A 25,553-nucleotide genomic window follows, 5' to 3' on the forward strand; every position below is an offset into this window, starting at 1 on the left:
CATTTGTAAGGACTTTTTTATATACAGATTCTTCTTCTATTCTTGGAATAGTCCTAAACAGTAGGAAGATCAGGTGTTATACCCACTTTAAAAATGACGCAAGTGAGTCACAAAGAGATGAAGACACACTTAAAACAATATGGACGAGTGGAGGCAGTAGGACTGGAACTCAGGTCTTCCTGATAGCTTTCCCACAGTTTTGCCAGATGTGTTAACATATGTGTGCTAACAATAAGACTCAATGACATTCCAATTAAACTTACTGGAGGTATCTTTTTATAAGCTTATGACAGGGACATTGTAGAAGTCTGGAGTTAGCTCTTTTTAAAAAAAGGTTACCACAGAGATTGCTCATCAGTTCAACTCTAGGGTTGAAAGTGACAAGCAATGCTCAAATACCTTTTTGTAGTCTATTTTTTTGAAGGAAGGAGTAAAAATATATATAACTTCCTTAAGTGTAATTTAACACCAAAATATTTCTTCTGTCCTGTCATTTCTTATCACTCAAAATTCTAAGGAGTTGAATTTTAAGACATAAGTGGAGGCATAAAAATCACGAAGATACACTTTAACATTAATAGAAACAACAACAATTAAAAAGGCTTACCTTGCAGCCTTCACATGTAATGACACCATAATGGATTCCTGATGATTTGTCTCCACAGATCTTGCATGGAATAATTTCAATTTGAGCTGCAACAGAAGCACGCAACCAGTTAATTACATTTTCTTTTAAACACCTTATAAAAGCGTTCCCTGATCAGCATTTGTATAGTGAAAACTAATAACCTGCTAAACATTATACTGCATTAACTATTCATTGCTGAACTGTGAGGGTCCCCCTAGAGCCCTGGACTAAATTATGGCTGCTCGTTATATAATAGCTTTCGGGTTATTAAAATGGGTCATTTGAGAAGGTGTTTAAGAACCCACAAGAAGACTGGAATCAGCATTTCAAAGCCTTCAAGAACTGGAGAGTTCGCAGTTTAGGCCTCAGAGCAAAGCAGATACTGAAATGTTTCCTCCAATCTCATTTTCTATCATTATTTTTAAAAGGTCATAAATCTGTCTTGGCTGAGCTTTATAGCTTGACTGCTAGAGAAAAATACACTCCAAAAAGTCAGCTCTAGTTAGGAAAATGATTCAATTCAAAATATTAATAAGTTATATATGATGGTAAGAATTCCTTACTTATCTTTTAAAAAATTAACGCAGTTGCCATGTGTTAAAAATTAGTCCATTTGTGTACAATCAGAACCTTTCAACCACAGAGTTAATATCCTGTTTGAATTTAATAATGATGAATCCTGACAAATAGGATGTATTGCTTCTGAGTTCTTTACGTTGGAAATTTAGTTCCTGGTACAGAGGGCATGTGTGTCTACCCAACTGATTACTTAAAGATGCCTCATGCTAGAAGACTAGCAAATAAAATGTATCACACCAAAGTTCTCAAATAAGGCAAAGCACATTTCTGAGCACACACATTATATCTCAAAGTTAAAAAGAGCATAATTAAGGATAAAAAATAAGGAATAATTAGGCAAAAGAAAATCCTTAGATAAACTATTAAATAGAATTTAGATGTGAAATAAAGACCAATGCTGAGCTGTATAGACAGAATGGGAACAGTCACCAGTTTACCTGGAATGTGTCATGATGCTAAATTCATTTTCTATGGTTTTCACTACTGGGTATCATGTTAGATTATCTACTGAGTTACACACAGAAACACAGTTGCAAGTGCCCAAGTCTGTTTCATTTTTATACAGCCCTTACCTAGCCCCAGACCTTATACACAGTAATTTCTTTGTCCAAAGAATATGTCACACAGTGTAAGTACCACACAGAGACACACAGCCCACTCTTTCTTCTAATGTAATCCCATATCCTGGGATAATTCCACAACCACTTACTTTGGATTTGGGGTGATGTTGTGTTCAGTACTTACAGCACACATGAAACTATCGGATTTAACCTCATTATAAACCATGTGTACTGCTAACTCCCTTTCTCAGGGCCTAATACAAGTACTGTGGTGACTTAGGGAGTGCAAGCTATTCTAAAAGCTATCCATCATTTTTTTTTTGTGCTTGCATACTGAGTTTCTTTCCTGTCCAAATTTAAAGATTGTTCCAAATCTCACATCCAGTGTATTTTCTATACTCTGGAGGCTTTCTAGTACCCCAATAATGGTGACTGTGGACACTAATAGGTATAGTTTGAGTTAAGCAACTTAATATGTTTAAGGTTGCATTCAACAAAAATTGTCATTTGCAAGTGTGCCACATGTTAACACTTGGCTTGATTTCTTCAAGAAAAATTCTTTATGAAATATGAAATCTAATAATGTCTCATACTTCACAGTCCCTCCAATATGTTTAATATAGTCAAGGCAAAGGTTTGTGCCACAGATCTGCAACTCTAGAGAAAGCGACTTATGCCTAACATTTTGCAGAGATGCACAAAAGGCAAGTGGAAGTAGAGAAATCGTGAAAGGTGTTATCAGCTGAGTTATTGCCTACTCTTCCCTACATGAATTGAGTAGGCTAGAATAAGAACCAGCCTCACTACCTTGATTCTTAGGAATATAATAATTAGGCAACATAAAGTCTTTGAACCACCCATTAAACAGAATTTATACATGAAATGAAGACCTACTTGGATCTGCTTCTCCCCATGTCTCACCTCAAGGTGTAATGACAGAAATTAGGGATGAACAAACCTCTTTAGGTCCTAGCATTTAAGTCAGCATCAAAACTACCTGACGCTAAACTTGGGCCTTTTAAGAGTTATCTTCATTCCATCTTAACAATGGGGGAGATCAAGCATGTCTACTTAGTCCTCTATAAGAATATGAAGGCCCTGGGCAGGGCATATTGAGAACACTGAGTAGAACTGCATCTGGACAAACTGAAAATGATATGCAGTATTCCTGTCCAGTTGGCCTGGACTCACAGTGGATTACTACTGAGAAGTGAAGTAACGATGTTTAAGGCTGTGACCAAGATGCCTGTCTGGCATGGAGGACCGCTCATGATGGGAGTGGCCTTGGGAGTACCATGCTGGCCCCAGCACTGCCATCTTTGGAATGGCTCATGGCCCAGCGGCTGTGACGGTAGGTGCGGGTGGGGAGCAGTTGTACTACAGACCCCAGAGTTTGGTGCCACTGTGACACAGGACTGATGGCCTGAGTCAGGCTTCAGCTCGCAGGGGTTTTCAGATCTGGAGGATATTTGAGCGGAGACAGTCATGAGATCTGTGGAGGCCAAGAAGCTTAGGATAAATGGACCTACTGTAGATTGACTGGTATTTCCAAACGGCGGGGGGTGGGGGGGCATTCACTTAGATCTTTGTCCCCATGGTGTCTGTGCTTAGTTCCAGTGGGCTAAAGAATCAGAATTAACTGAAACAAGCTTCACTGGGAATCTCACGGTAAGGTGGTAGAAGGGTTTCTGGATAGCAAGTTGAGGTATTCTGATTGGTTAACCTAGTCTCCTAGGCTCCCTCCTGCATGGCTCTCTTATCTCAGATGACAATTTCAGTTGCAAATGCTCTTTAGGAAATGACTAAAATCCCCCTACTCCAAAAGCAAACCCTCTGAATGTGATCTGATCACACGTGTTGAAATTCCCAGAAAGCGAGCATTTGCAGATGGGAGCAGGGCACTTGCTCAGCCCTTCATTTAATCCAACAATGCACAAAAGCCCTCTCCATCCCCCATTTTAGTCAATTTTAGTCAACAGAATTCAAATTAATCCATGAGAAAAAAATGCAGTCAGTGCCTTGCAAATTTTTCAAAAGGAGGCAGTTTAGTTTTGTGAATTTGAGTTTTCAGTCCAACAAGAAGGAGGAAGACAAAAATCCCTCTGCCCTTTGCCTTTCATCATGTAGGCTTTTTGGTTTCCCACCAGGTAGTGTGGTGTGTTCTCAAAACCTTCTTTTAACACAAATTATGAATCTTGGCCCATATATATACTGCACATATTTACTCAGCCAGCATTTCAAAGGATGAGTTCTGTCAGACAGCACTACTGTCAACGTTCACAAGTATATTGATTAAATTAGCCCACATACATATTCATCCCAGCAAAGAAGTTTATTGTGTAGTGGAATATCTGGAGCAAGATGCGCAATATAATCATGAATTGGCTTCACAATGAACAATCTTGCTATGAAAAATTCTAATTTGCCCACATTTTCAGCTCCATTGCCTAAATAATTTGCTCTCTCATGCACCCTACGTAATTCAAGCAGGCTCTCCACACCTGCAGAGGCAAATTTCTGCAGTTTCAAGGAGCTGACAACAAGTGGCAGCGGGCGTCAGGAAATCCTGGAATGCAAGGGTGCTAATTAACCAAGTGGTCCTTGGGGCTAGGCTGTCATTTAGCACTGCACTTCTATAAAAAGTTTGCTTTGAATTTTTAATTATAAAAGGAACAAGAACTTGGGCACTAGCATTCTTAAGATGACATTTATTCCTCAGGACCTATCTTAGGAGATGTCATGGTCCAGAGAACAGTGCCCATTCTCCCAAACAATTAAAAAAATAAAATAAAAATTGTATGAGAGGCAGTACTTCATTCTGTGAGTAGTGATCTCTGAATGATAATCTAATTTATAATAACATCTACATGTATTTGTGCCAATAATGTGTCATGCATTATATCTCACTCCTCCAACACCCTATGCGGTAGGCATCACTATTTATTGTTACTGTCATCATTGTCATCATCATCATTGCACTCTTGTTAAGCAATCACTAACCGGGGCTCAAAAGACATCCCCTAAGTAGTTTGTTTAAACTTAACACACTACTCAGGAATTGATGTCACTATCTCTTTCTGGGAGTTATCCGCTTAGTTTATAACTAAAAAGAACCATCAACCTTCTAGGCCACTGATCTCAGTTTCACAAAATTCTGGTTAGAATTTTAACCCTAAAATGACCAATGCCAACATTTGACAGTTCTTAAGGCCAGGCAAATTACTTAACCTCTCTGAGCCTCAGTTTCATACCTGAAGATTCAAGGATGTGATACATAAATGCATACCATATATATGATATCTGTATGAGCATTTTATATATGTATTCGCTCTATATGCCCATCACATAGTTCTTAGAAATAGTTGGCACTCAATAAATAGTAGTAGTTATTATTGTTGTTGTTGATAAGAAATCCTGCCTTATAGTGAAATGAAATTCTTTCCTCCAGACTTTAAGCTCTTTCTGAGGTGGGGATAGAGAAAAGCTGCTTATCCTCCAAATAATATGACAGGCAGTTCCTACCAGCTACCACAGCAGTCCTTCACAACATTGCTGCTTAACTGTTTGCTACAACACAGTGGTATGTTGCAATAAGTTGCAGGAGTGTCACAGGGAATTGGTTACTAATAAAAGTTTTACAAAATTAAAGTTTTTTATTTGTTCACATAAAAACTAAACTAATATGGACCCAAGGTTACCCCAATAATATCGTTCACTCTAGCTCACTTGCACAATCATATATTTTCTTGAATTGGACTGAATGGGGTGGGGTTACTGCTGGTTTGCCAGGAAACGGCCGATGGGCGAACCTTGAGTACATCTATGAGAACATGTCTGTCATGCTTATGAATGTCAACCAATTTTGTGTGTCTTGCAAAAACGGTCAAAAACTAGTGCTTTAAAAAGCCTATCTTTTACACAAATCTGTTGACGGTGTTTTTTTTCTGGAATGCAGAGAATATGGAGGACTTTTCACTTGCTATGTTACATATTTCTCTAATGTTTGAATTTTTTACAACCAGCATGTATTACTTTTGTAAGCAGAAAAATCAATAAAGATTAAAAAGAAAAACCCTAAGGCATTTGATTTTGTTTTCAGTAAAATGGCTTGAGTCCTTTATGGATTAGTCACTTTATTTTATCCCCTGTTTAAAACTGCCAGGGTATTAAAGGCTTCTGCAGCTGCCTGAATGGCGGCCTGGCTTGCGTGTCAAGGTTAGTCGAGGGAGAGCTGCAGAGTCTTCACCTTGATTCCTGGAGGGACTTCAGGAGCACCAGGTTTCTAGAATTTTGTGGCCCTCTTATTTCAGGGCTTCTAAAGATGGCCATGCAGGCTGTGCTCTGCCCAGTGCGGCCTAACTGAGGGGGCAAAAGTAGGGGCTGAAATGCACCTGGCTGTGAGCCTTGCTGCAGAGCGACTGCAACAGCCTGGAGAGAGGAAGCCTTTCTTCAATCTGTCTACCCAGACAAGCTCCCTTTTTTCAAACCCTCCTTCCAGGGTTGGTGCCCCTTCTCTATAGTGCTAGGAGTGGAGAGTTCAGGGAGTAACATGCTTTCTCTTCACTCTGCCATGGGAGGCCCCAGGCCACCATAAGGGTTTGCAGAGAGCTCTCATTACATCTCCATGTGGAAGGGGAACAGACCATCGACCTGGACCTGTGGCTTGGAATAGAGTATCGGTATGTTCCATAGCCCAGGCATGTTCAATGGCCCTCAGGGATGAGGAGAGCTGAGTTTTAGCTGCATCCTATGCAAACTAACGATCAACCTGTTTGGTCACTTGGTCTGCTAAGTATATTTTAAATATAACACTAATATGTTTCCCTAGTATATTATTTTCTTCTCTTGATTTTGGATTCTTTCATGACAGTATTTCATCCTTGCTGAACATCACCAAAACAATTAGATCTCCAATTAGAAAGCCCTACTCCTTCAGTAAGCAGTCTCATAGTCATTTTTGGCAATAATAATGCCTGAGTTTTTGCAGAATTCTCTAGTTTTCAAAGTTTTGATCCTGTTAGCTTGCTTTGATTTTGGTGCTTTCAGCATCCCTAAAGGAGGCAGATAGGTATTATCATCACCATTTTACAGATATGGAAAATGAGCCTCAGGAGGGTTAAATGGCTTCTTCTCTATGTCCAGATTTCCCAGGGCTTTGATACAGAAACAGCCACAAAAAAGACAGACTTGGTGTCTCTTTCTTATTCAGGATTATTTGATGTGTTTAGATTTATGCCATCACCGATCGGGGGCTCTCAAGGGGACATAACACCAAAAAGAAAGCACTGGGAGTCAATTCAGCTAAGAGATAGAGTTGGGCCTTCCAGGTCTGCCTCCGAGTCTAAACTCCCTGGGTGGCCTCAAGCAACTCACTTACACCTCCACTTCTTCCATCTATAAAATGGGAGTAATTCTTACCTCCCAGGCAGGTGGTGGTAAATGAGTGCTCACAAAGCTCTTTGAAGATGAAAAACGTATATACATGGGAAGCTTCAGGAAGCCTGCCATATCATTCGTGGCAAAGATTGCGACGCTGTGTCCTATTACCCATATCCAGCTATGCCACGAAGAGAATAAAAATTACACAGTACCATAATTCTCATCTGCTAGCTACACTTACTTAAATTTTTTTTAATCATTGGTTTCCAAGATGCTTTCCCGAGGGACTCATGGGTCCAGATGTAACTATCTTACTCACAACTTAGAAGAAAAAGAGCACTTAGATGGACAAGTCTCCTCTTTATGCAAAGTCCTTGACCTGGCTTTATCTAGGGCTTGTACAGTCTTGCTGGGGCATCATGGAAATGGCATAATTCCCACTTGTTAACATAATAAACATATATGTCACCTTCTGACACCCCAAGCCTTATTATTAAGTTGACATCTGACTCAAACGACTCTATCAAATTATAGCCATTTAAAAAAAGTTCTTCACCTTACTAAATAAGCCACTTCTTAAAAAACTTCAACTGGATTGTAATTTCTCCTGAAAACTTAATGGCTTTTAAAAAAATCATTTTTCAATAAAAAGTGTTGAGTATACCTGCCAGATGGCGTGCGCATGCTCACACACACACACACACACACACCTCAAACCATCAAGAGATCAAACATTTGTGAACTAAATTTAAAATAAGACAAAATTGAAGTTTTGGAACTTTGACAATTTTTCTTCAGTCTTTTAAAGACTTAGGTGTGCAAGAGTTAAAATACTGGGCCACAATGCCCCATCTGAATTCAGAGAAAGCTGAGCTGTGTGTGCAGGAAATCTCTGAAGAATAAGGAAGCCAGGCACATCTTCTCATGTGGCTTTCTGTGAATATGCAGGTGGTTCTGACAATGGGAACTGAATATTAATCCTTTGTAATATGTTTCCATCCCTACTAGATTAAGCTTTCTAGAGAACTGACTCACATTCCCTGATGCATATGTATCTCTGCTAAAAGCCAAATCCAAATGAGCACTTTTATCCCTAGACAGGGAAATTCTGTCAAATCACAGAGGAAACAGATTTTTCATATAGAAGAACAGTGGGTGGCTTTGATTTTTAGATCCACTTCTCTCTAGAATTCTCCTATCACATAGTAATGCACAAACTGTTTAAATTTAAGGCATTTGACTCTACCTTTTTTGGTATCTACCTGGTAACCAATTTAAACCTTGAGTGAAAGACTTGAACAGCACGAGAATAAGCTTCCTAATACTTCATCCTACTCATCCAGTAGCTCAAATACTAAATAAGTTCTCACCCAATAAATGATGCCACCATGATCAGCAATATAATCCTTTTTTTTTTCTTCTGTTTTTCCTCACTTTTGCCTTTGTAAACAGCAGATGTATTTGTTGTTAAGGATTTGTGGGGTTGTGTGATATCAGGGGCTAAGATAAAAGTAATTGGCCATTTAACCAATGGTTCTCAGTTGGCATAAGGTCCCTCTAAGATTCTAGAATTAACTACATTTTAAAATATAAAGTCCTTGAAGATTTTCTAGGACCCTGGGATCAGTAACATCTAACAAAAGTCCTCTTTCTCTAGAATCTCTCGGGGTGGGTTAAATGTCATTTCATATCAGCAAGAAAGAGAACCCATTTAGTTTGCTAAGTGATTAGACTATGCTCAAGGGAAATTCCTAATAACGTTGTTTCCAACAATGGTGTCCCTTACATAATTCTGGATAATACTAGACAAAAAAAGTCATCTGACTCAAAGAACTCCATGTAATCTTTTCTTGCGATCAACCTCACTCTAGATACCAATTCCATTTTTTCTCCTTTACAGGAACAATTACGCTACATTTAGGTGAAATCTTCCTTACAGCTGAGAGCAGTGGGGTCAACTCTTTGCGTTCATTGCTCAAGGTCTGTTTTTCACAACAAAAAAGAACATCTTTAAAACCAAACCAAATCTGGTGATCTTATCTAGTTTCTGCTCAACCAAAAACATCAGAATTATTCTTACTGCATTTTATGAAACAATCTTACTTTACCCAGTTACCCCCAACATTCTCACACTTAAGCCCACGAGAAAACCACTCCACTTTCCAGCTGTCTTAACTTCACACCACATTTCACATAACCCCACAAATTCTTAACAACCATTGACTACTAATTCCACCTGCACAATTTCCATGACCCCCATAACTGTGCGGTCACAAAACCCCGCTGCATGAAGTAAGATGTGCAGAAATGGGTCAAAATAACAAGAATCCAGGTTAAGTCATAAAAGCTTACCAGGCAAAGGAACCCATCATTTCTTTCCATGAACTTTGATGGCATTCTGAAGATCCGCTACTGCTCACTGAATAGTAGATGTCACTCAAGGAATATTCCCCAACCAAATAAACTGGATTCATGGTAAATTGGAAATAACTTGTAACATTAAACGTTGAAAATGCATTTACATCCCTCTGTAGCAAGCCCAGAACACTAAAAAGACAACACATTTATAGTCACAGGAACATGGTGTCATGACACCAAAACTTTCTTGGTCCACAGATCATGTTAGTGGGTGAGGACTGTTAAGAGGATTAGCCCACAGCCTGTATCTCTGCTCCACCTCTGTGCTGTTTTCCATTTCAAAAAAGTGTCTTTAGAATTAATAAGAGGATGAAGCTTTGAATGAGAGATGAGGGAAGGGTCTAGTTTTTATTAAAAATCACAGGCAAATTATTTAGGCTTGCCAGAAGCGGAAGTGTAAATGTTTTCATATTAACCACTTTAAGATTGTAAGATCTTGAAGAATTAGTGACCAGCTCCTAGAAATTCAACTAGTTCCTCCACCTCCAGTTTCCAGGACATGGTCAGTAACATCTAAACAAAAAATATGGCAAGTTCTAAGCCTTTCAAATACATCGCAGATGTATTTCTGAATTGTGGCTCAATGGTATTTCAAAAAATTCTCTTTTATAATGCTTTTCTAAGACAACCAGTTCAGCCAGGCATACTAATGACCAGACAACCTGAGGACTTGTTTCTGACTCTTTCTCTAAATGCATGGTCTTTAAACTTGCTGATTAAGGAAACATTTCCATTCTTAATTACAACATAAAAGCTCAGCCTGAGAATGGATAGCAATATTTGTGCATAGCTGAAGCACAGTTGTTTCTATGTCTCTTCCCAAGGGGAAGCAGCAGGAGCTGGTGGCTGTTTTTTACTAGGAAAGGGACATAGAGAAAGAGGCAGCAGAGCCTTGGGGATTTTAGGAGTTGTGAGACATAAGGAGAAGAAATGCTCTGGACCAAGCTAAGAGATTGTCAGATTTATTTTAAGAAGGTCTGACATCTGAGCATCAATGCACACATTATAACACCTCATAAATGTCATTTTTTCCCCAAGAAAACGAAATGGATAGCCTGTGTGTTTATCTTGAAGCTACTTATTTTTATGTAAGTCATGCACTGGAGGCGAAGTAAGAACACAACAGCCATGTAAAGGTATCAGAACGAAGCCCGCAACACTGTCCTTCCTTTTCCATTTTCAGTTTTTGCTCCTCTAGTCCAAGGTGCTGCTTTTGCCTGCAGAGACAAACATTTCCGATGACATTCTATGACTGTCCTGAAAATACTGCTATCAGCTATCCACTGTTTGGCAATGTGTGTCTCTGTCACTTAAAATAGCTTGAGTGAGTGTGACATTATCACTGCAATAAGTGAATCTTTCTAATTTGCAGTAAAAGTGTACCATTCACACAGTTTGGTACTTCAGTACGGCAAGGTTTTGAAATCCATTTCACACGTGGTGGCAGCACATTTCACATAGGATAGAAACACACTCTGATTGCTAACAGCTGCTGTGGGCACATCTTACTGTCACAGCCAGAGCTCAGAATAGCAGGTCCTTTTTAATGCCAATAGCTGCTACCATCTTAAATGGTAACACAGGCACACACACACCACACATACACACATACTACACACATATACCACACATGCACACCGTAGCTCACACGTACCACACATACATACACCACACTCACATATACCATGCTCACACACACCACAGATGCACACCTCACACACACACGGCACACAGGCACACCTCATGCCACGGCACACAGGCACACCCTACACATGGCACACAGGCACACCTCACACACACGCAGCACACAGGCACACCTCACACACGGCACACAGGCACACCAACACATACACACAGGACACATGCACACCTCACATACACGGCACACAGGCACACCAGCACACACACACGGGACACATGCACACCTCACACACACACGGCACACAGGTACACCTCACACACACACAGCACACAGGCACACCTCACACACACACGGCACACAGGTACACCTCACACACATAGGGCACACAGGCACACCTCACACACACACGGCACACCTCACACACACACGGCACACAGGCACACCTCACACACATAGGGCACACAGGCACATCTCACACACACACGGCACATAGGCATACCCCAAACACAGCACACAGGCACACCTCACACACACATGGCACACAGGCACACCCCACACAGGCACACCTCACACACACGGCACACGGGCACACCTCACACACACACGGCACACAGGCACACCTCACACACACACGGCACACAGGCATACCCCACACACGGCACACAGGCACACCCCCCACACACATGGCACACGGGCACACCTCACACACACGGCACACGGGCACACCTCACACACACATGGCACACGGGCACACCTCACACACACACGGCACACAGGCACACCCCACACATGGCACACGGGCACACCTCACACACACATGGCACATGGGCACACCTCACACACACACGGCATGCACACCTCACACACACACNCACACCTCACACACACACATGGCACACAGGCACACATCACACACACACGGCACACAGGCAAACCTCACACACGTGGCACACAGGCACACCTCACACACACACATGGCACACAGGCACACATCACACACACACGGCACACAGGCACACCTCACACACGTGGCACACAGGCACACCTCACACACACACATGGCACACAGGCACACATCACACACACACATGGCACACAGGCACACCTCACACACAAGTCTATTCAGCTGCAAGTCCTACCTCCACTTGCTGAGAACCTGTATGACGGGGCACCAAGGACAGCACACACACACACACCCCCCACATACATACAGACCACACACATACAACACATATACACCACACACACCACAGATGCACACCACACATGCCACATACACTGCACACACACCCTACACAGACACCCCACATGCTTACACATACACCTTACTCCCCACCCCCAACATATGGGTCTACACATGGCTCCCTCCAGCTGCAAGTCCTGCCACCGCTTGCTGAGAACCTGCGTGACTGGGCACCAAGGACACAAAAAGGATGCACAGAACGCACGAGCGCACCTCATCTTGTTACATTAGCTTCACTGCTAATGTAGGAATTAAGGATGAAAATGAAAACTTTTTTTTTAAGGAGAAAGAAGAGTTGATTATAACCTTGAAGGTAAAGTGTAGGGATCTGATTTGCAAACTCTAGAGTCTGGGGTGGAATCTCTGCCCTGACATTTGTTAGCTATGAGAACTTGGACACTTTCTTAATCTCTCTGTGCCTCAGTTTCCTCACCTTTAAAACGAGCCCTATCTCATTATTACAGGGTACACAAGTGCCTGTATTATCAATGCCTACCACATAGTAAGTGCTCCATAAATGTTAGCTATAATCATCACTGTCTTTTTGTTTTGTTTTGTTTTCGTTTTTGTTTTTTTTAAGACAGGGTCTCACTCTGTCACCCAGGCTGGAGTGCAGTGGTGCGATCACAGGTCACTGCAACCTCCACTTCCTAGCCTGAAGCAATCCTACCACCTCAGCCTGAGTAGCTGGGACTACGGGTACACACCACCACGCCTGTTTTTTTTTTTTTTTTTTCAGTAGAGATGGGCTTTCACCAGGTTGCCAAGGCTGGTCCTGAATTCCCGGACTCAAGTGATCTGCCTGCCTTGGCCTCCCACAGTGCTGGGATCACTGTCTGTCTTTTCAGGATGATAGAATGTGGCAGGGTCTGCAGCTGGAGTTGAAGGAACTATCAGAAGAATGAAGGATAGGACACTGTATTCCTTTTGTATAACGACATGCAGTTTCGCAGCTTTATTTCTAACACAGAGGCCTAATGTGAGACATAACACTAACCAGGGCACGATGGAAAGAAACCAGTGCTTCTTTCTAGGGAAAGCCCACAGTGAGGCTGGCATCTTGGAGAGGTGGTAAGTGGAGGAAGTGGGAGAGAGGCCTCCCACACGGTGGTAAAGTGGGGAAAAGACTGAACTACAGGGTTCGAAGGCTCTCACAACTGTCCGTGCAGTGAGCAATTCACCAAACGCCTGTAACACTTTGTGGCCCTCTTTCTCCATGGCTCAGCTTCCTCATCTGTTCTTAGGCATAGTGCTGCACTGAATAATCTTCCAGAGCCGGCCCTGCTGTATTACACTGTGATGTGAAGAGTGAGCTGAACTGAACTCTCATTTCCCCAACAACAGGGACCTCTTTTTTTTTTTTTTTTTTTTTTTTTTTGAGACAGAGTCTGGCTCTGTCGCCCAGGCTGGAGTGCAGTGGCCGGATCTCAGCTCACTGCAAGCTCCGCCTCCCGGGTTTACGCCATTCTCCTGCCTCAGCCTCCCGAGTAGCTGGGACTACAGGCGCCCGCCACCTCGCCCGGCTAGTTTTTTGTATTTTTAGTAGAGACAGGGTTTCAACGTGTTAGCCAGGCTGGTTTCGATATCCTGACCTCCTGATCCGCCCGTCTCGGCCTCCCAAAGTGCTGGGATTACAGGCTTGAGCCACTGCACCCTGCCAACAGGGACCTCTTTTTATGGCAAAACCCAGCAGGTGTCATCTCTCAGGGAAAAGGGATAGAACGTGGAAGAGAATTCTACCTGGTAACTAAGTTTTCATTTTCATTGGCTGAGGAAAGGAAACACAATGAACTGTTCTCTTCAAGATGCAAAATAAAAGTTCTGGTAGCTAGTACACCATTTTTACACACCTAACTCCTGGTGCTCCCCCTGCTTTTTTTTTTTTTTCCTTAATGTTAGAAAATAACCTTACTACTATGAAACAAAGAAAATTTTTTTTTTCAAAACCATGTCTTGCCATTACAGATGAGACAAGGCAATACCATGCTAATATGGTGTTGATGTCAAAGATTTTTTTTCCCTTCAAAGTAAATAATTTTAATTGAATGTGCTAGGACAGAGTTAAGTTGTTTTAAATTTTTTTTCCTCTCTCTTTGAAGGCCACTAATTGTGCCCTTTTGCTTTAAATCAATAGAGGCAAAGCCCACGGCAGATAGTGTCAGTAATGCAAATCCATTTCCTATTGTAATTCACTTTTCAGTACAAAACCTTTTCCATCAGCAAAGCATTTTAGAACCTCAAGCTACACTGTTCCCAACTGCAACTGTCTAAGGTATTGGAGGTCAAGGACAAAGTCCAAGGCCAAGTCAAGGACCATCAGGATATAGAGGAGTAACTTCTGAGGCAGCCCCGGTGGTTACATAAAAGCATAATATTCTTCAGACAAGCGCTTTCGCTGTGAGATGTTGGGGAACCAAGCCCAGTGGGGTGACTGGCGTCAGCTCAGTGTTCCAGAAAAGCCAAACTATTCACCACGACTTGCCCTGATTTTGCCTTCACTGCTATTCAGAGGCCTGAAGCAGTCATTGAAAGCAATTCCAAGAAATCGAGTTAAAAAAAGAGAAAATTAAAGTTTAGAAAAAAATTATTTGATAAGTGTGTAGACTTACAAATAAATTCTGAATGGAACAGAATTTTTGGGAGGTTCATAACCTTTGGCATATTTGTTTTAAAAACCTCAAACACACCCACCAACAGTGAGAAGAATGGCTAGCACTTATGAGGAATTATTATTCATTTAAAATTCCCTTTAAACTATGTCCCAAAGATAAATTTGTTTACCTGTCCCCACCCTTCAAAATACACAATATTTCTATTGAAGCCAGTTTCTTGTTCTTGGAATCAGCTTTTTGAGTTGTCAGTTAGGCTGGACGAGCTGATTAGTATGGAACTTAACATTGTCGGTAGCAAAACAGGTGCTCTACCAGAGAAATATCAGTCCATTTTAGGAATGTTTTTGAGAGTGAATCGTGGTATCTATGAGAGAAAAATCGAGCCTTTTCCCTCTTCTGGTCTGCTAAGGTAAATGGTGTGACGGAAGGATGTTTCACTGCCCAATTAGCGTGGTCCATTTTCCAGTGAATCTATTATTTTCCTTTCCTTCCTCATTCTTGACTTTCAGACACTGCAAAGTAACCTCAAAGAATGTCTTCTTTGGGCATAATTTTACAAATACTCTTTAAGATCCTTTATCACATTTCAAAGCACTTTGCAAAAACAAAATGTCCTCAATGGGGCAGGTGAGATCTCAGGAACAGTGATAGAATTCATTTTAAATAAGTCTGTGTGATTTTTCTACTGTATCATTTCAGGGACTTTCCTTAAAGAGGCTTTAAGGAAGAACTTAAAATGGAGAAAGCCAACTTTTGAACGTGGTGATCATGTTGCCTTCAGTCTCCTCTACGTCAGGGAGTCAAGGGGCTGTGGAGCCATCCGTTCCACCTGCTACATGGTTTCTCACCCTTCTCCGAACCTGACAAATGCTATGTGGCATCTCCATCACGGTTGACATTGCTAGGCCCCGCTGCTTATTCAACTTTAACTGAACAATGGGGAGCAAGAAAGGATTATGTAAGAAAAAATGAAAAAGTTTGAGGGCCAACTAACAGATTTCCTAAACTAATGATGTATTTTAATATTCCAGGAATTTCATTTAGGACAAATTGTTATTTGGATGGATATTTGTCTATTGAGAGAATAATTGTTACACTAAAGGAAATTGGTCACATATTTTAGCAATGGCTATAAATGACCAGTGGGCCAAGGATTTTGAGATCGTGAGAGACCTCTCTAGGAATGTAATCATTCATTTCACTCCAGTGTGGCTCTTTCCCCCATCTGCAGCCAAAACAGTCCCCAGGAGAAGCAGATAGAGACGGGAAAATAGGTAGCAGTTCTGTATAGTCTTCAGTAACAGCTCATAAACCTTAAAAAAATGGGCTTTTAATAAAGCCCATTTTTATATTTTTAAACATAAAATGGAATAAAATGATGATAGTTCCAAAGGACTTCCTGTGGGGAAAGTTTCAATGGGGAAAGTTTCAATGTCACAACTAAAATTTACATCAAATTCCCCAGCACACCCTTGTCTTCAACCCAAGGCTGCGTAACGGACATTTGCCGAGCCTGGAAACAGGGAATTCTGTGTGACTGCAGTAAAAGCACCAAACGGCCTCATGACCAAACCCTCCTGCCTCTTAGTGATTTCTGAACTGGTGGCTGAAGTCAGAATTGTCCTTGATTACTATCAGATTATGACAATGAAGTCACCATTCTGTGTTCTTTTGAGCAGCAGGATTTTCCCTTGTGTTGTCCCTCCATTCAGCTTCCCACATTCACTGCTTGCGTACAAGTTTGTTAGTCAGGGGAGTAGCAATTCTGACACAACTGAAAATGTGTATGATCAACAGTGGGGTAATCTGGATATCTGACATATACTGTGGGCGTGGAGATACTCCTATGCTGTGGTGGATGATAGCCTTCGAATGTTCTTTGTTGTCATCCACTCTATTAATTTTCTAGAAGAAAGCTAGTGGCCAATATTTTCTTCCAACAAATTCACTGGCTCCAACCTTGACACCAAAATGAGGATGGAGTGTCAAAGTTCTGATGTTGTCATTGCCCCAAACTACTTGGAGCTACTTCTTATGCAGTTGCTCTCAGTGCCAATGAGATAAGACACAGTTGTACTTTATAGTCCCTCTCATTTTTTTTTTTTTTTTTTTTTTTAAGATAGGGTCTTGCTCTGTCACCCAGGCTGGAGTGCAGTGGCGTGATCTCGGCTCACTGCAACCTCCACCTCCCCCAGGGTTCAAAGGATTCTCCTGCCTCAGCTTCCCGAGTAGCTGGGATTACAGGTGCCCAACAGCACGCCTGGGTAATTTTTGTATTTTTAGTAGAGACAGGTTTCTCCATGTTGGCCAGGCTGGTCTTGATCTCCTGACCTCAGGTGATCCTCCCACCTTGGCCTCCCAAAGTGCTGGGATTATGGGTGTAAGCCACCATGCCTGGCCTTTTTTTTTTTTTTTTAAGGAAAATGACCTGGTTTGGTTTCTTCACTTACCTTTTTCAGAACATTAACTATTGGTTGTTTTCAAATATCAAGCTCAGTTTTCCAGGAGAACTATGGCCACTATGGAGAATATGAAAACATTGCTAAAGGAGGTGAAAGCCATTTCAGAAGAGGAGTTATATATTAGCTTTTGGCAGTGACAGCATTATGGACACGGACATTCAGCCTTCCCAGTTGACTGCTTTGAAGGGGCAGTGTTCACGTGGAAGTTTACCTCCTAGTACGTTTGTTAAAATAAAATCAGCTTCATTACCTAATAACATAAATGACGTTGGGAGAAAACTCTTGAGTCTCACGTTTTATTTCTCCTGACAATGCTGTTCAATTAGGGCAGACTTTGTGGAAATTCTGATTTCATTACCCATCATTGCTGCATGAAAATACGCTTTCTGATGTTATGCTCTGAAAGAAACTAAGTTGTTTGCTACAACTAACCCTACACAGAAATTAGAAAATTATATGACAAAAAGTTAACTTCAGCCTGCAGTTGGGACATAGGTTATTACTGAAAGTAGTCGTCGGCCTGGTTTCTGGTTTCACAGTAAAAGAAGACGACTTGAAAGGACTCAGTGGTCTTGATGCTCTTCTGAAATGAAAACACTCAGTGAGCGCATAGCATTGGGTTGTCATTAATGTCAGCCAAGCGAAAACACTGTCTCCACGAACACTGCAGTCATTTCCCCGCTGAGACCATGACTTTCCACTCCCTGGCATTTCGGGCACTGTGCTAGTACTTTTCCAAAAGAGATTCTTAAGGCAGTTCATTCTAGATAATCAAACACACACAACAGTCTTAAATGAATAGGTGGCCTGAATTTGCTAAAGTCAGCCAACAATTTCCAGGGGCGAATGTGTTCTTTTCTGAGAAATACTGTAAGGTAATGATGAAACCCTCAAGCGCTGAGAGGCAAGAAGTATAAATACTACACTTCACAGTAAATAGCATTAGTTTAAAATAATGTTGTGGATAAAAATGTAATCAAGTAGCTTTACATTGCTCCTGTTAAACTTGATACACACAGTTTAACATGTCTTGTGGAAGAAAACAGGAAGAATCTCTGGCATTCTCGATATGTTCTATGATATGTAGCAGCTCTTACGTTGTGTGTCTGTTGCCTATTTTGTAAACAGGTAACAAAACACCATGCTTCATCCCAGAGTTATGAGAAACAAGGAATGAAGCCTGTTGTGTTGGATGGAGTTAATGATACAACGTTAAAAAACCTCACAGTTGAATGGCCTGAACCCGGGAGGCGGAGCTTGCAGTGAGCTGAGATCCGGCCACTGCACTCCAGCCTAGGCGACAGAGCAAGACTCCGTCTCAAAAAAAAAAAAAAAAAAACCTCACAGTTTCCATCTACTCTCTTGCTCTCTGCAATCAAGCTGGGCACGAGAGAAGAAAATAAAGCGATTTTCTTAGGTAGGGAGTGAGTGTTGGAAAGTGGCATTTACTATATCACCAGGGCATATTTGTTGTTGTTATTTTTCCTCCCCCATTCATTGCCCATGAATTAATTTAAGAAACAAGGCATCAGGGAATAGGCTAAATATGAAACAGTATTTGCTATGTTTTTTGGTGTCAAACACTATAAGACCAAGGTGCTAAACTTTGGATGAGAAAATATTCTGCAGTTTCTCAGGATCTCACATGTTTGTCATACTTCCTACAGTGGTAGTATACTATTTTTAATATCACTTTTATATTGCAATGATTTTTAAACACCAAGGTAAATTCCCACAGAAAGATTGCCTGGGGATAGGTATGTGTGTGTGGGAGGGGGGATCTGGCGATACTTATGTGGTAATCTTTTTATTTCATCCATTTTCTCTGCTTTCAAATTATAAATTCAAACTGTAATGTCACTCTCCACCCTCTCCCATCTCCTTCCCAATCAACAAAACAAAACAAAGAATTCATATTTTACTATGTGTATTATGAAACAGCCTACAATAGGATACCAGTGTTTTTAAAAAAAAAATCCTACTTTTTATCAAGTATCTGATTTTCTTCTGGCCATCAATCGAATTGTAAGAACAACATAGCTCATTTTATGAAACAAAGGTGATATTCGAAAACTAAGTGGCTGAAGATGTAATTGTCTATATTTGAGCTGCTTCTGACTTTGAAAAAAGTATAGAAGAGGGGCTGGGCGTGGTAGCTCACGCCTGTAATCCCAGCACTTTGAAAGACCGTGGTGGGTGGATCGTGAAGTCAGGAGTTCAAGACCAGCCTGGCCAAGATGGTGAAACTCCGTCTCCACTAAAAATACAAAAATTAGCTGGGTGTGGTGGCACACGCCTATAATCCCAGCTATTTAGGAGGCTGAAGCACAGAAAGGCAGAGAATTTCTTGAACCTGGGGGATGGAGGTTGCAGTGAGCCGAGATCGCGCCACTGCACTCCAGCCTGGACAACAGAGCGAGACTCCGTCTCAAAAGAAAAAAAGAAAAAGAAAAAAAAGAGGAACATTTAAGACTTGAAATTTAGATGGAAATTCTAAAGTTTTAACTTGTTCGTATTCAACCCCAAACACATTCATCTCAAAAAATATTAAAAGCCACAGAATTTATAACTTATGCATCCATAGTTTCTCCTTTAAGTGGTCACTAAAAAGATATCAAACTTTTTTTTGCTGTAAGAGCATATTTAAAAAGTATCAATGAAAGTGTTACCAGTTTTCAGTCTTCCTCACTTGGACATTAAAAGGATTAAAGTTATTGTCAGCGCACACATGGATCAGCTTTCAATGGAAAAGAATTAATGTGTTTTGATGTTGTTTGTTTTCCTTAAGGCTCAAGGACACTCAGAAAAAGATGTAAATAGAAGTATATATTATCATGTAGATGGTGACTCTCCAAGGGGATGATGAGGGAACAGAAGTAATACTACCCTAAGTCTGAAATAATAAAAGCTCAAGCAATGAATGGCTGAATTTACACCTCAAAACTTCATGGAAGATAGGCATATAAAAATAAGCTTTCAAAATTGAATGAACTCTTTACCACAATTAAAGAAAACAAAAAGAAACATTTTGCATAACTGCTGGTTTTGCTGCTCCTTCTGCTAAGTTAATTTGTCTGGAAGAGTCACTGTGTGGACCACTGATGCTTCATCACACTTAACCAACACCTTTAGAAGAAAACAGGATAGCTACAAAGTAAGTAGTATCTTTTTATGTTTCAGATTTCCATAAGGCGATTTCACAGTATTCCAGAGTGAAATCAATTAAGAAATAACTATAGCTATATAGGGAATATGCAACACATTAATATATTTATGGAGACTATATCTAGGCACAATTATTTTCAGCATTTGAAAATCACTGGTGACAGTGAGTAACGTCCCTTCCCTGTTGTTTTGATAATCTCATGTCTTTTAAGCAAAAGGAAATGTATACTGCATAATAGCTTTACCACTCTGACCTCAATATGGAGTAAAATGACAGATAACAAGCAGAAGCCGGTCAGTTTCACAAGTAAGTGATTCTGATGCTTTGGCTCATCCTGGTCCCTGCTCGGTTCTCACATTCTGATCTGGCTGACTTAGTTAAAACCTGCCATTTCTAAAGTTTAAGAAATTAAACACAGTTTGGGAGTACAAAGACCCATCTTTGCTCTGATCTCATTAACAACCTCATAAGAGTTCATTTCCCTCACTAACTGTCCTCAGGAAGGAAAGTTAAAAGACCTTGAATAATTTTTCCTACAGCCCCACAATGATACTGTACTACTGTCCTCTTTCCTGGTCTGAAACTCCTCTGGAAAGAGATGCACAGCCTCTAATAAATTATAGTTTTTGTTTTGTTTAGTGTACTCTAAGGAGCTACATGGAACCTTTTAAATCATTCAAAACCAGGCCCTAAAGTCCTCTGTGATTAACAAATCAAACCCCTTTCTTTTCATGCAAGGCACCTGAGGCTGAGAGGTAACGTGACTGTCTCAAGGTTACCAAGCTGGGGAACACCAAGGTGATACTGCCACCATCTGTTCATTCCCCTGCCACCTTTTCAACTAGGGTTTATCCCAACCTCCTCATTTCACAGAGAAAAACAGAACCAGTGTGAACAGAAACAATGCACTTGGGAAGAGTGAGCCGAGGCTCTTTTATCAATGTAGCTGGTTGAGCTTCGGTAGCCACAGGGGACCTGACTTTGAGGACACAAAACACAGGATCCTTCATGGTTCACAGTGGTGTTAGGGAGAGGCAATGAGCCTTGCACCGTAGGTAGAACACGATGCAGAGAGTTATCAGGGAGAGAAGGGCCCAGAAGACTGGGAAAATGATAGTGGTGTCAAACAGGAAAATTACACTAAATTATACCATGTCTATTTTACATTTTCCTCAGTCTCCGTCCTAGCCACAAGTGCACTGCAGTCATATTTAGAGATACAGCTTATCTTGCTTTTTGAAAAGTTTTTCTTAGTATTTGTCCTAGGGTCCACAGGAAATGAAAAACTCAAGGCATCCCTAGTCCTCTCCCCGCAAGTCACCTGCTATGAATACCTACATTCATTCTTCGAAGCATTTATCACTCCCTGGAATGCCACATATTTATAAGCTGTCTCCATACATTAAGAATAAGATGTATAGAGCAGGAACCTGTCATTCTTCTCCATCCTATCTTCCCAGTGCCTGCCTCCGTGCCTGACACACAGCAGGTGCTCCAAAGGAATAAATTAGGAAATCCTACCACCTGCTTCTAGCATGTAATATCTACTACCCTGGAGTGGAATGAAAGGGTTATTAAAATACCCAATTACAGCCTCAGGTCTTTCCTTCTAGTGTGGAAAGTCTACGGCAAGAACCAACACAAATTAAAGTGTCTAAAAAATCAATTGGGGCAGGCATCTTCTTCTGAACTACATTTACTAGAGCCTGCCACCCACAGATGTCAAAGGAATTCACAGGATTAAAAGAAAAGGCTGGAGGTGAGAAAATTAATAACTACTCTTGCGACATCTAGGGCTGGGCTGCAAGTGGTCAGCACATGGACCTCTCCATATATGTTGTTAGATGTCAAGGACTGGCTTTACAGATAGACAGCCTTGGACCCCAGTGCTAAATCTTCCACTTATTAGCACTGTGATCATGGGCAAGTTATTTAACCTCTCCAAACCTCTATTTCCTAATCTTTACCACAGAGATAACAGTAACTACTTCACAGGGCTGTTATGAGGCTCCAATGCAAGAATATATGTAAGCAACTAGCTCAATGCCTGGCATACAATGGTAACTGCTATTACTATTGTTATATGAGCTATTGATTTTTTTATCTGATCCCAGATAATACTCAATAATCAAAGTTAATCTCCATCTGCTTTTCTGAACCAGGAATTACTGCTTTATCCTGGGATTACTATAAGGTCAAGATGGCAAGTGAGTTTCAGCTCATATTCCGAGTCACATGGATTTCAAGTGAATGCTTGGGGGCTGGTTGAGATGCACTGTGCTGTGATTGATTGTGACATGTGCCAAGGGTGTGGAGCCAGGCTTGCTGGTTGGTTCTAATATTAGAATTGGTAAGCCTCTTGTAGTAGTATCACGGAGACTAACAGCTATTTTAATATTACATAATAAAGCATAGAGAAATCAAAAGAATGGGCTAAGAGTCAGATGGTTTAAGTTCTAATTTTAGCTCTTCAACTAACCGGTGAGAAGATCAGAATATGCTACCCCAAATTATGACACTCTGGCATGAAGATTATTTTGAGCTGAAAGCAACTGAGAAACAACAGAAAAAGCTCTCTACCCTCCCCCATCTGGTTATAAGCAAGGCATACATTTCCCCTTGTAAAGGTACCCTCTGCCCCAACCCATACCAGGAAGAGGAGACAACACTTATCACTACAGATGGGCACTGACTTAAATCTGCTAAAACAAACCTTATTGAAGTAACCCTTGTCTTCCATTAGTTCCCACATACATTTACCTTCCCACAATTTATGGCCCCTAGAAGCCTCAAACCATTTTCCTTTATTTTGTCACTTCTCCATAAGTTTATTGCACTTTCTTAAAATGGTATATAAGTCTCCAGATCTGATGACCTTCCTGGGGGTTTTCACTTAATTTCTGTGAGGCCCCCTCATATGCATATAAAATAATCCTTTCTCTCCTGTTAACCTGTCTTTTGTAAGTTTATTTTGTGGGGCCCCAGACACTGAATATAAGTGGGTAGAGGAAGAAGTTGGGTTTTTTCCTCTCTAACACTGAGTGATTTTAATCCAGTCACTTCTCTTTCACTGTAAAGTTATTTCCAATTGAAGTACTGTGATTTGCTGATAATGATTTTTTAAAATGTAAGTAAAGTAAAATACATACAGCTCTGACAGGGCCTGGGGTACAGGATGGGTATTTTTTGTGATTATTTGAAAGAAAAATAAAAGCACAAGGCTATTATATGGAACTGTAACAGTTAAATATTTTCTGTCCTCATTCAAAAAGATTGACTCTTCCTATCAATGAGAAATATATTCACCATGAGAAAAAATCATAATATTTTTGGCACTAAAAAAAAAAAATCAGCAAATGCTTAGTAATTCTCCAAGAAAGACAAGACTGTCGTGAATATGGCGGCTCTTTAATAACCAAGGCACCATTTAAAAATAGCTAGAATTAATTACAGGGCTAATGACCCATTGAAAGGCTTATTTAAATACCAAAGCCAGCACTGAACAATCATGGAAAATATGGCTTAAAAGGGCTTTAGAGAGCAGAAACCAGGAACCGCAGTTGAAACAAAAAACACATTATCCTAGAACTCTAGCTACTTTGGTAAGAAACATTCAGGATGTGAAAAATCTCAGGGGAGTTCTCAGGCTGGGTAAGAGAAGCCACTAGGATCAACAGACAAGAAGATGACACATACGGTCACCTGTTTGGAAAAGAAGGACTGCTATTTAGCATTCACCCAAAGAGAAGAGAGAAGAGCCCTTCTAAAACCATTCTCCCCCAGCCATCAAGGCTTTCTTTCCCCCATGCTCACCCCCTGCTTTTCTGATGTAGCCACCCATTTTTAATGTACCATAGGATAAAATTAAAATTTCCACAGAGAAGAAAAAATATATTTTAATAAGTCTCTGTGGCCATTTTAGAGCTGCATTATCTCCAAGAGTTTCCTGTGTCTTGGTCCTCTGTGCCCTGCATCCACGCCATCATAAGCCAAAGAAGAGGTGATAATCTTCAGTGTGCCCTACTTGCCAGGCAAAAGTGATGCCACTGCAGTTCTTAGCTTCTCTCTGTACCAAAATGGCCTTTCTGTACATCAGTATCCTGGGAGCACACCAGGTGGCCAGAGCTGAAACAGTTTCATTACTTCATTCATGGCCATTGATTAAATGCATTACTCTTACCCTTATTTACTATGGCCTAGACATGCCTTGTAGTTGCCTTGCTAAGTTAAAAGTGTAATAAAATCAAAAGCTTCCAAAGCCCTTGAGAGCTCAAGGTGGGGAGGTAGGAGAGGGAGTGAGGCACTCTCGACATATATTGGTTTCAAGGAGCAAATATAAATTTTAGTATAAATTGCCGTTCACAATAACGCTTTTAAACCAGCAATTATTTATACTGTACTACTCGAGAAACCCTATAATTATTCTGAAAGCACTTGCCAACGTCTACCCTGTTTCATATTTGCCAACACAGCCTTGTTCAAAAGAATTAGTGGCGATGTCAAAATTCTGCTTGGTACTAGGGTTACTGTTTGAAACAAGAAGTGACTGCACGATGTTGGGATATTCAAGCAGAATGGGGCCAATAAAGTACCCTAAGAATGAAATTGTCTTGTATTCATATTCACAGGTGGGAAGAAAAGGAAGGTGGTGGTTGAAAGGGAAAAAAATTGCTTGAATTTTTTTTCCTTTTTTTTTTTTTTTTTTACTACTTTCCCAAGAAATACTGTCATCTGTTGAGCAAAGTGACTTTAAGAAAATGTTTTTTCAAATGCTGGAAATGGTAGTGATTTGAAGGAAAAAAGATCACCCACTTCTCCCTCTTCCCCACTCCTTCCTGCCTGGAAAATGTTTCTATTTCCGGCC

General features: G+C 40.8%; 1 protein-coding gene across 2 annotated transcripts in view; it reads right to left on the reverse strand.

Moving 5' to 3' along the window:
• The window catches only part of RORA (RAR related orphan receptor A), a 740,821-nt gene that overhangs the window by 43,964 nt on the left and 671,304 nt on the right, over positions 1-25,553 (reverse strand). For both annotated transcript variants that reach the window (XM_025389589.1, XM_025389590.1), the window contains one exon: positions 608-693. In XM_025389589.1, the coding sequence (XP_025245374.1) occupies positions 608-693 (86 nt within the window). The remainder of the gene's footprint in view (positions 1-607; positions 694-25,553) is intronic.

This window comes from Theropithecus gelada, chromosome 7a (assembly GCF_003255815.1).
Source record: "Theropithecus gelada isolate Dixy chromosome 7a, Tgel_1.0, whole genome shotgun sequence".
Taxonomy (NCBI): Eukaryota; Metazoa; Chordata; class Mammalia; order Primates; family Cercopithecidae; genus Theropithecus; species Theropithecus gelada.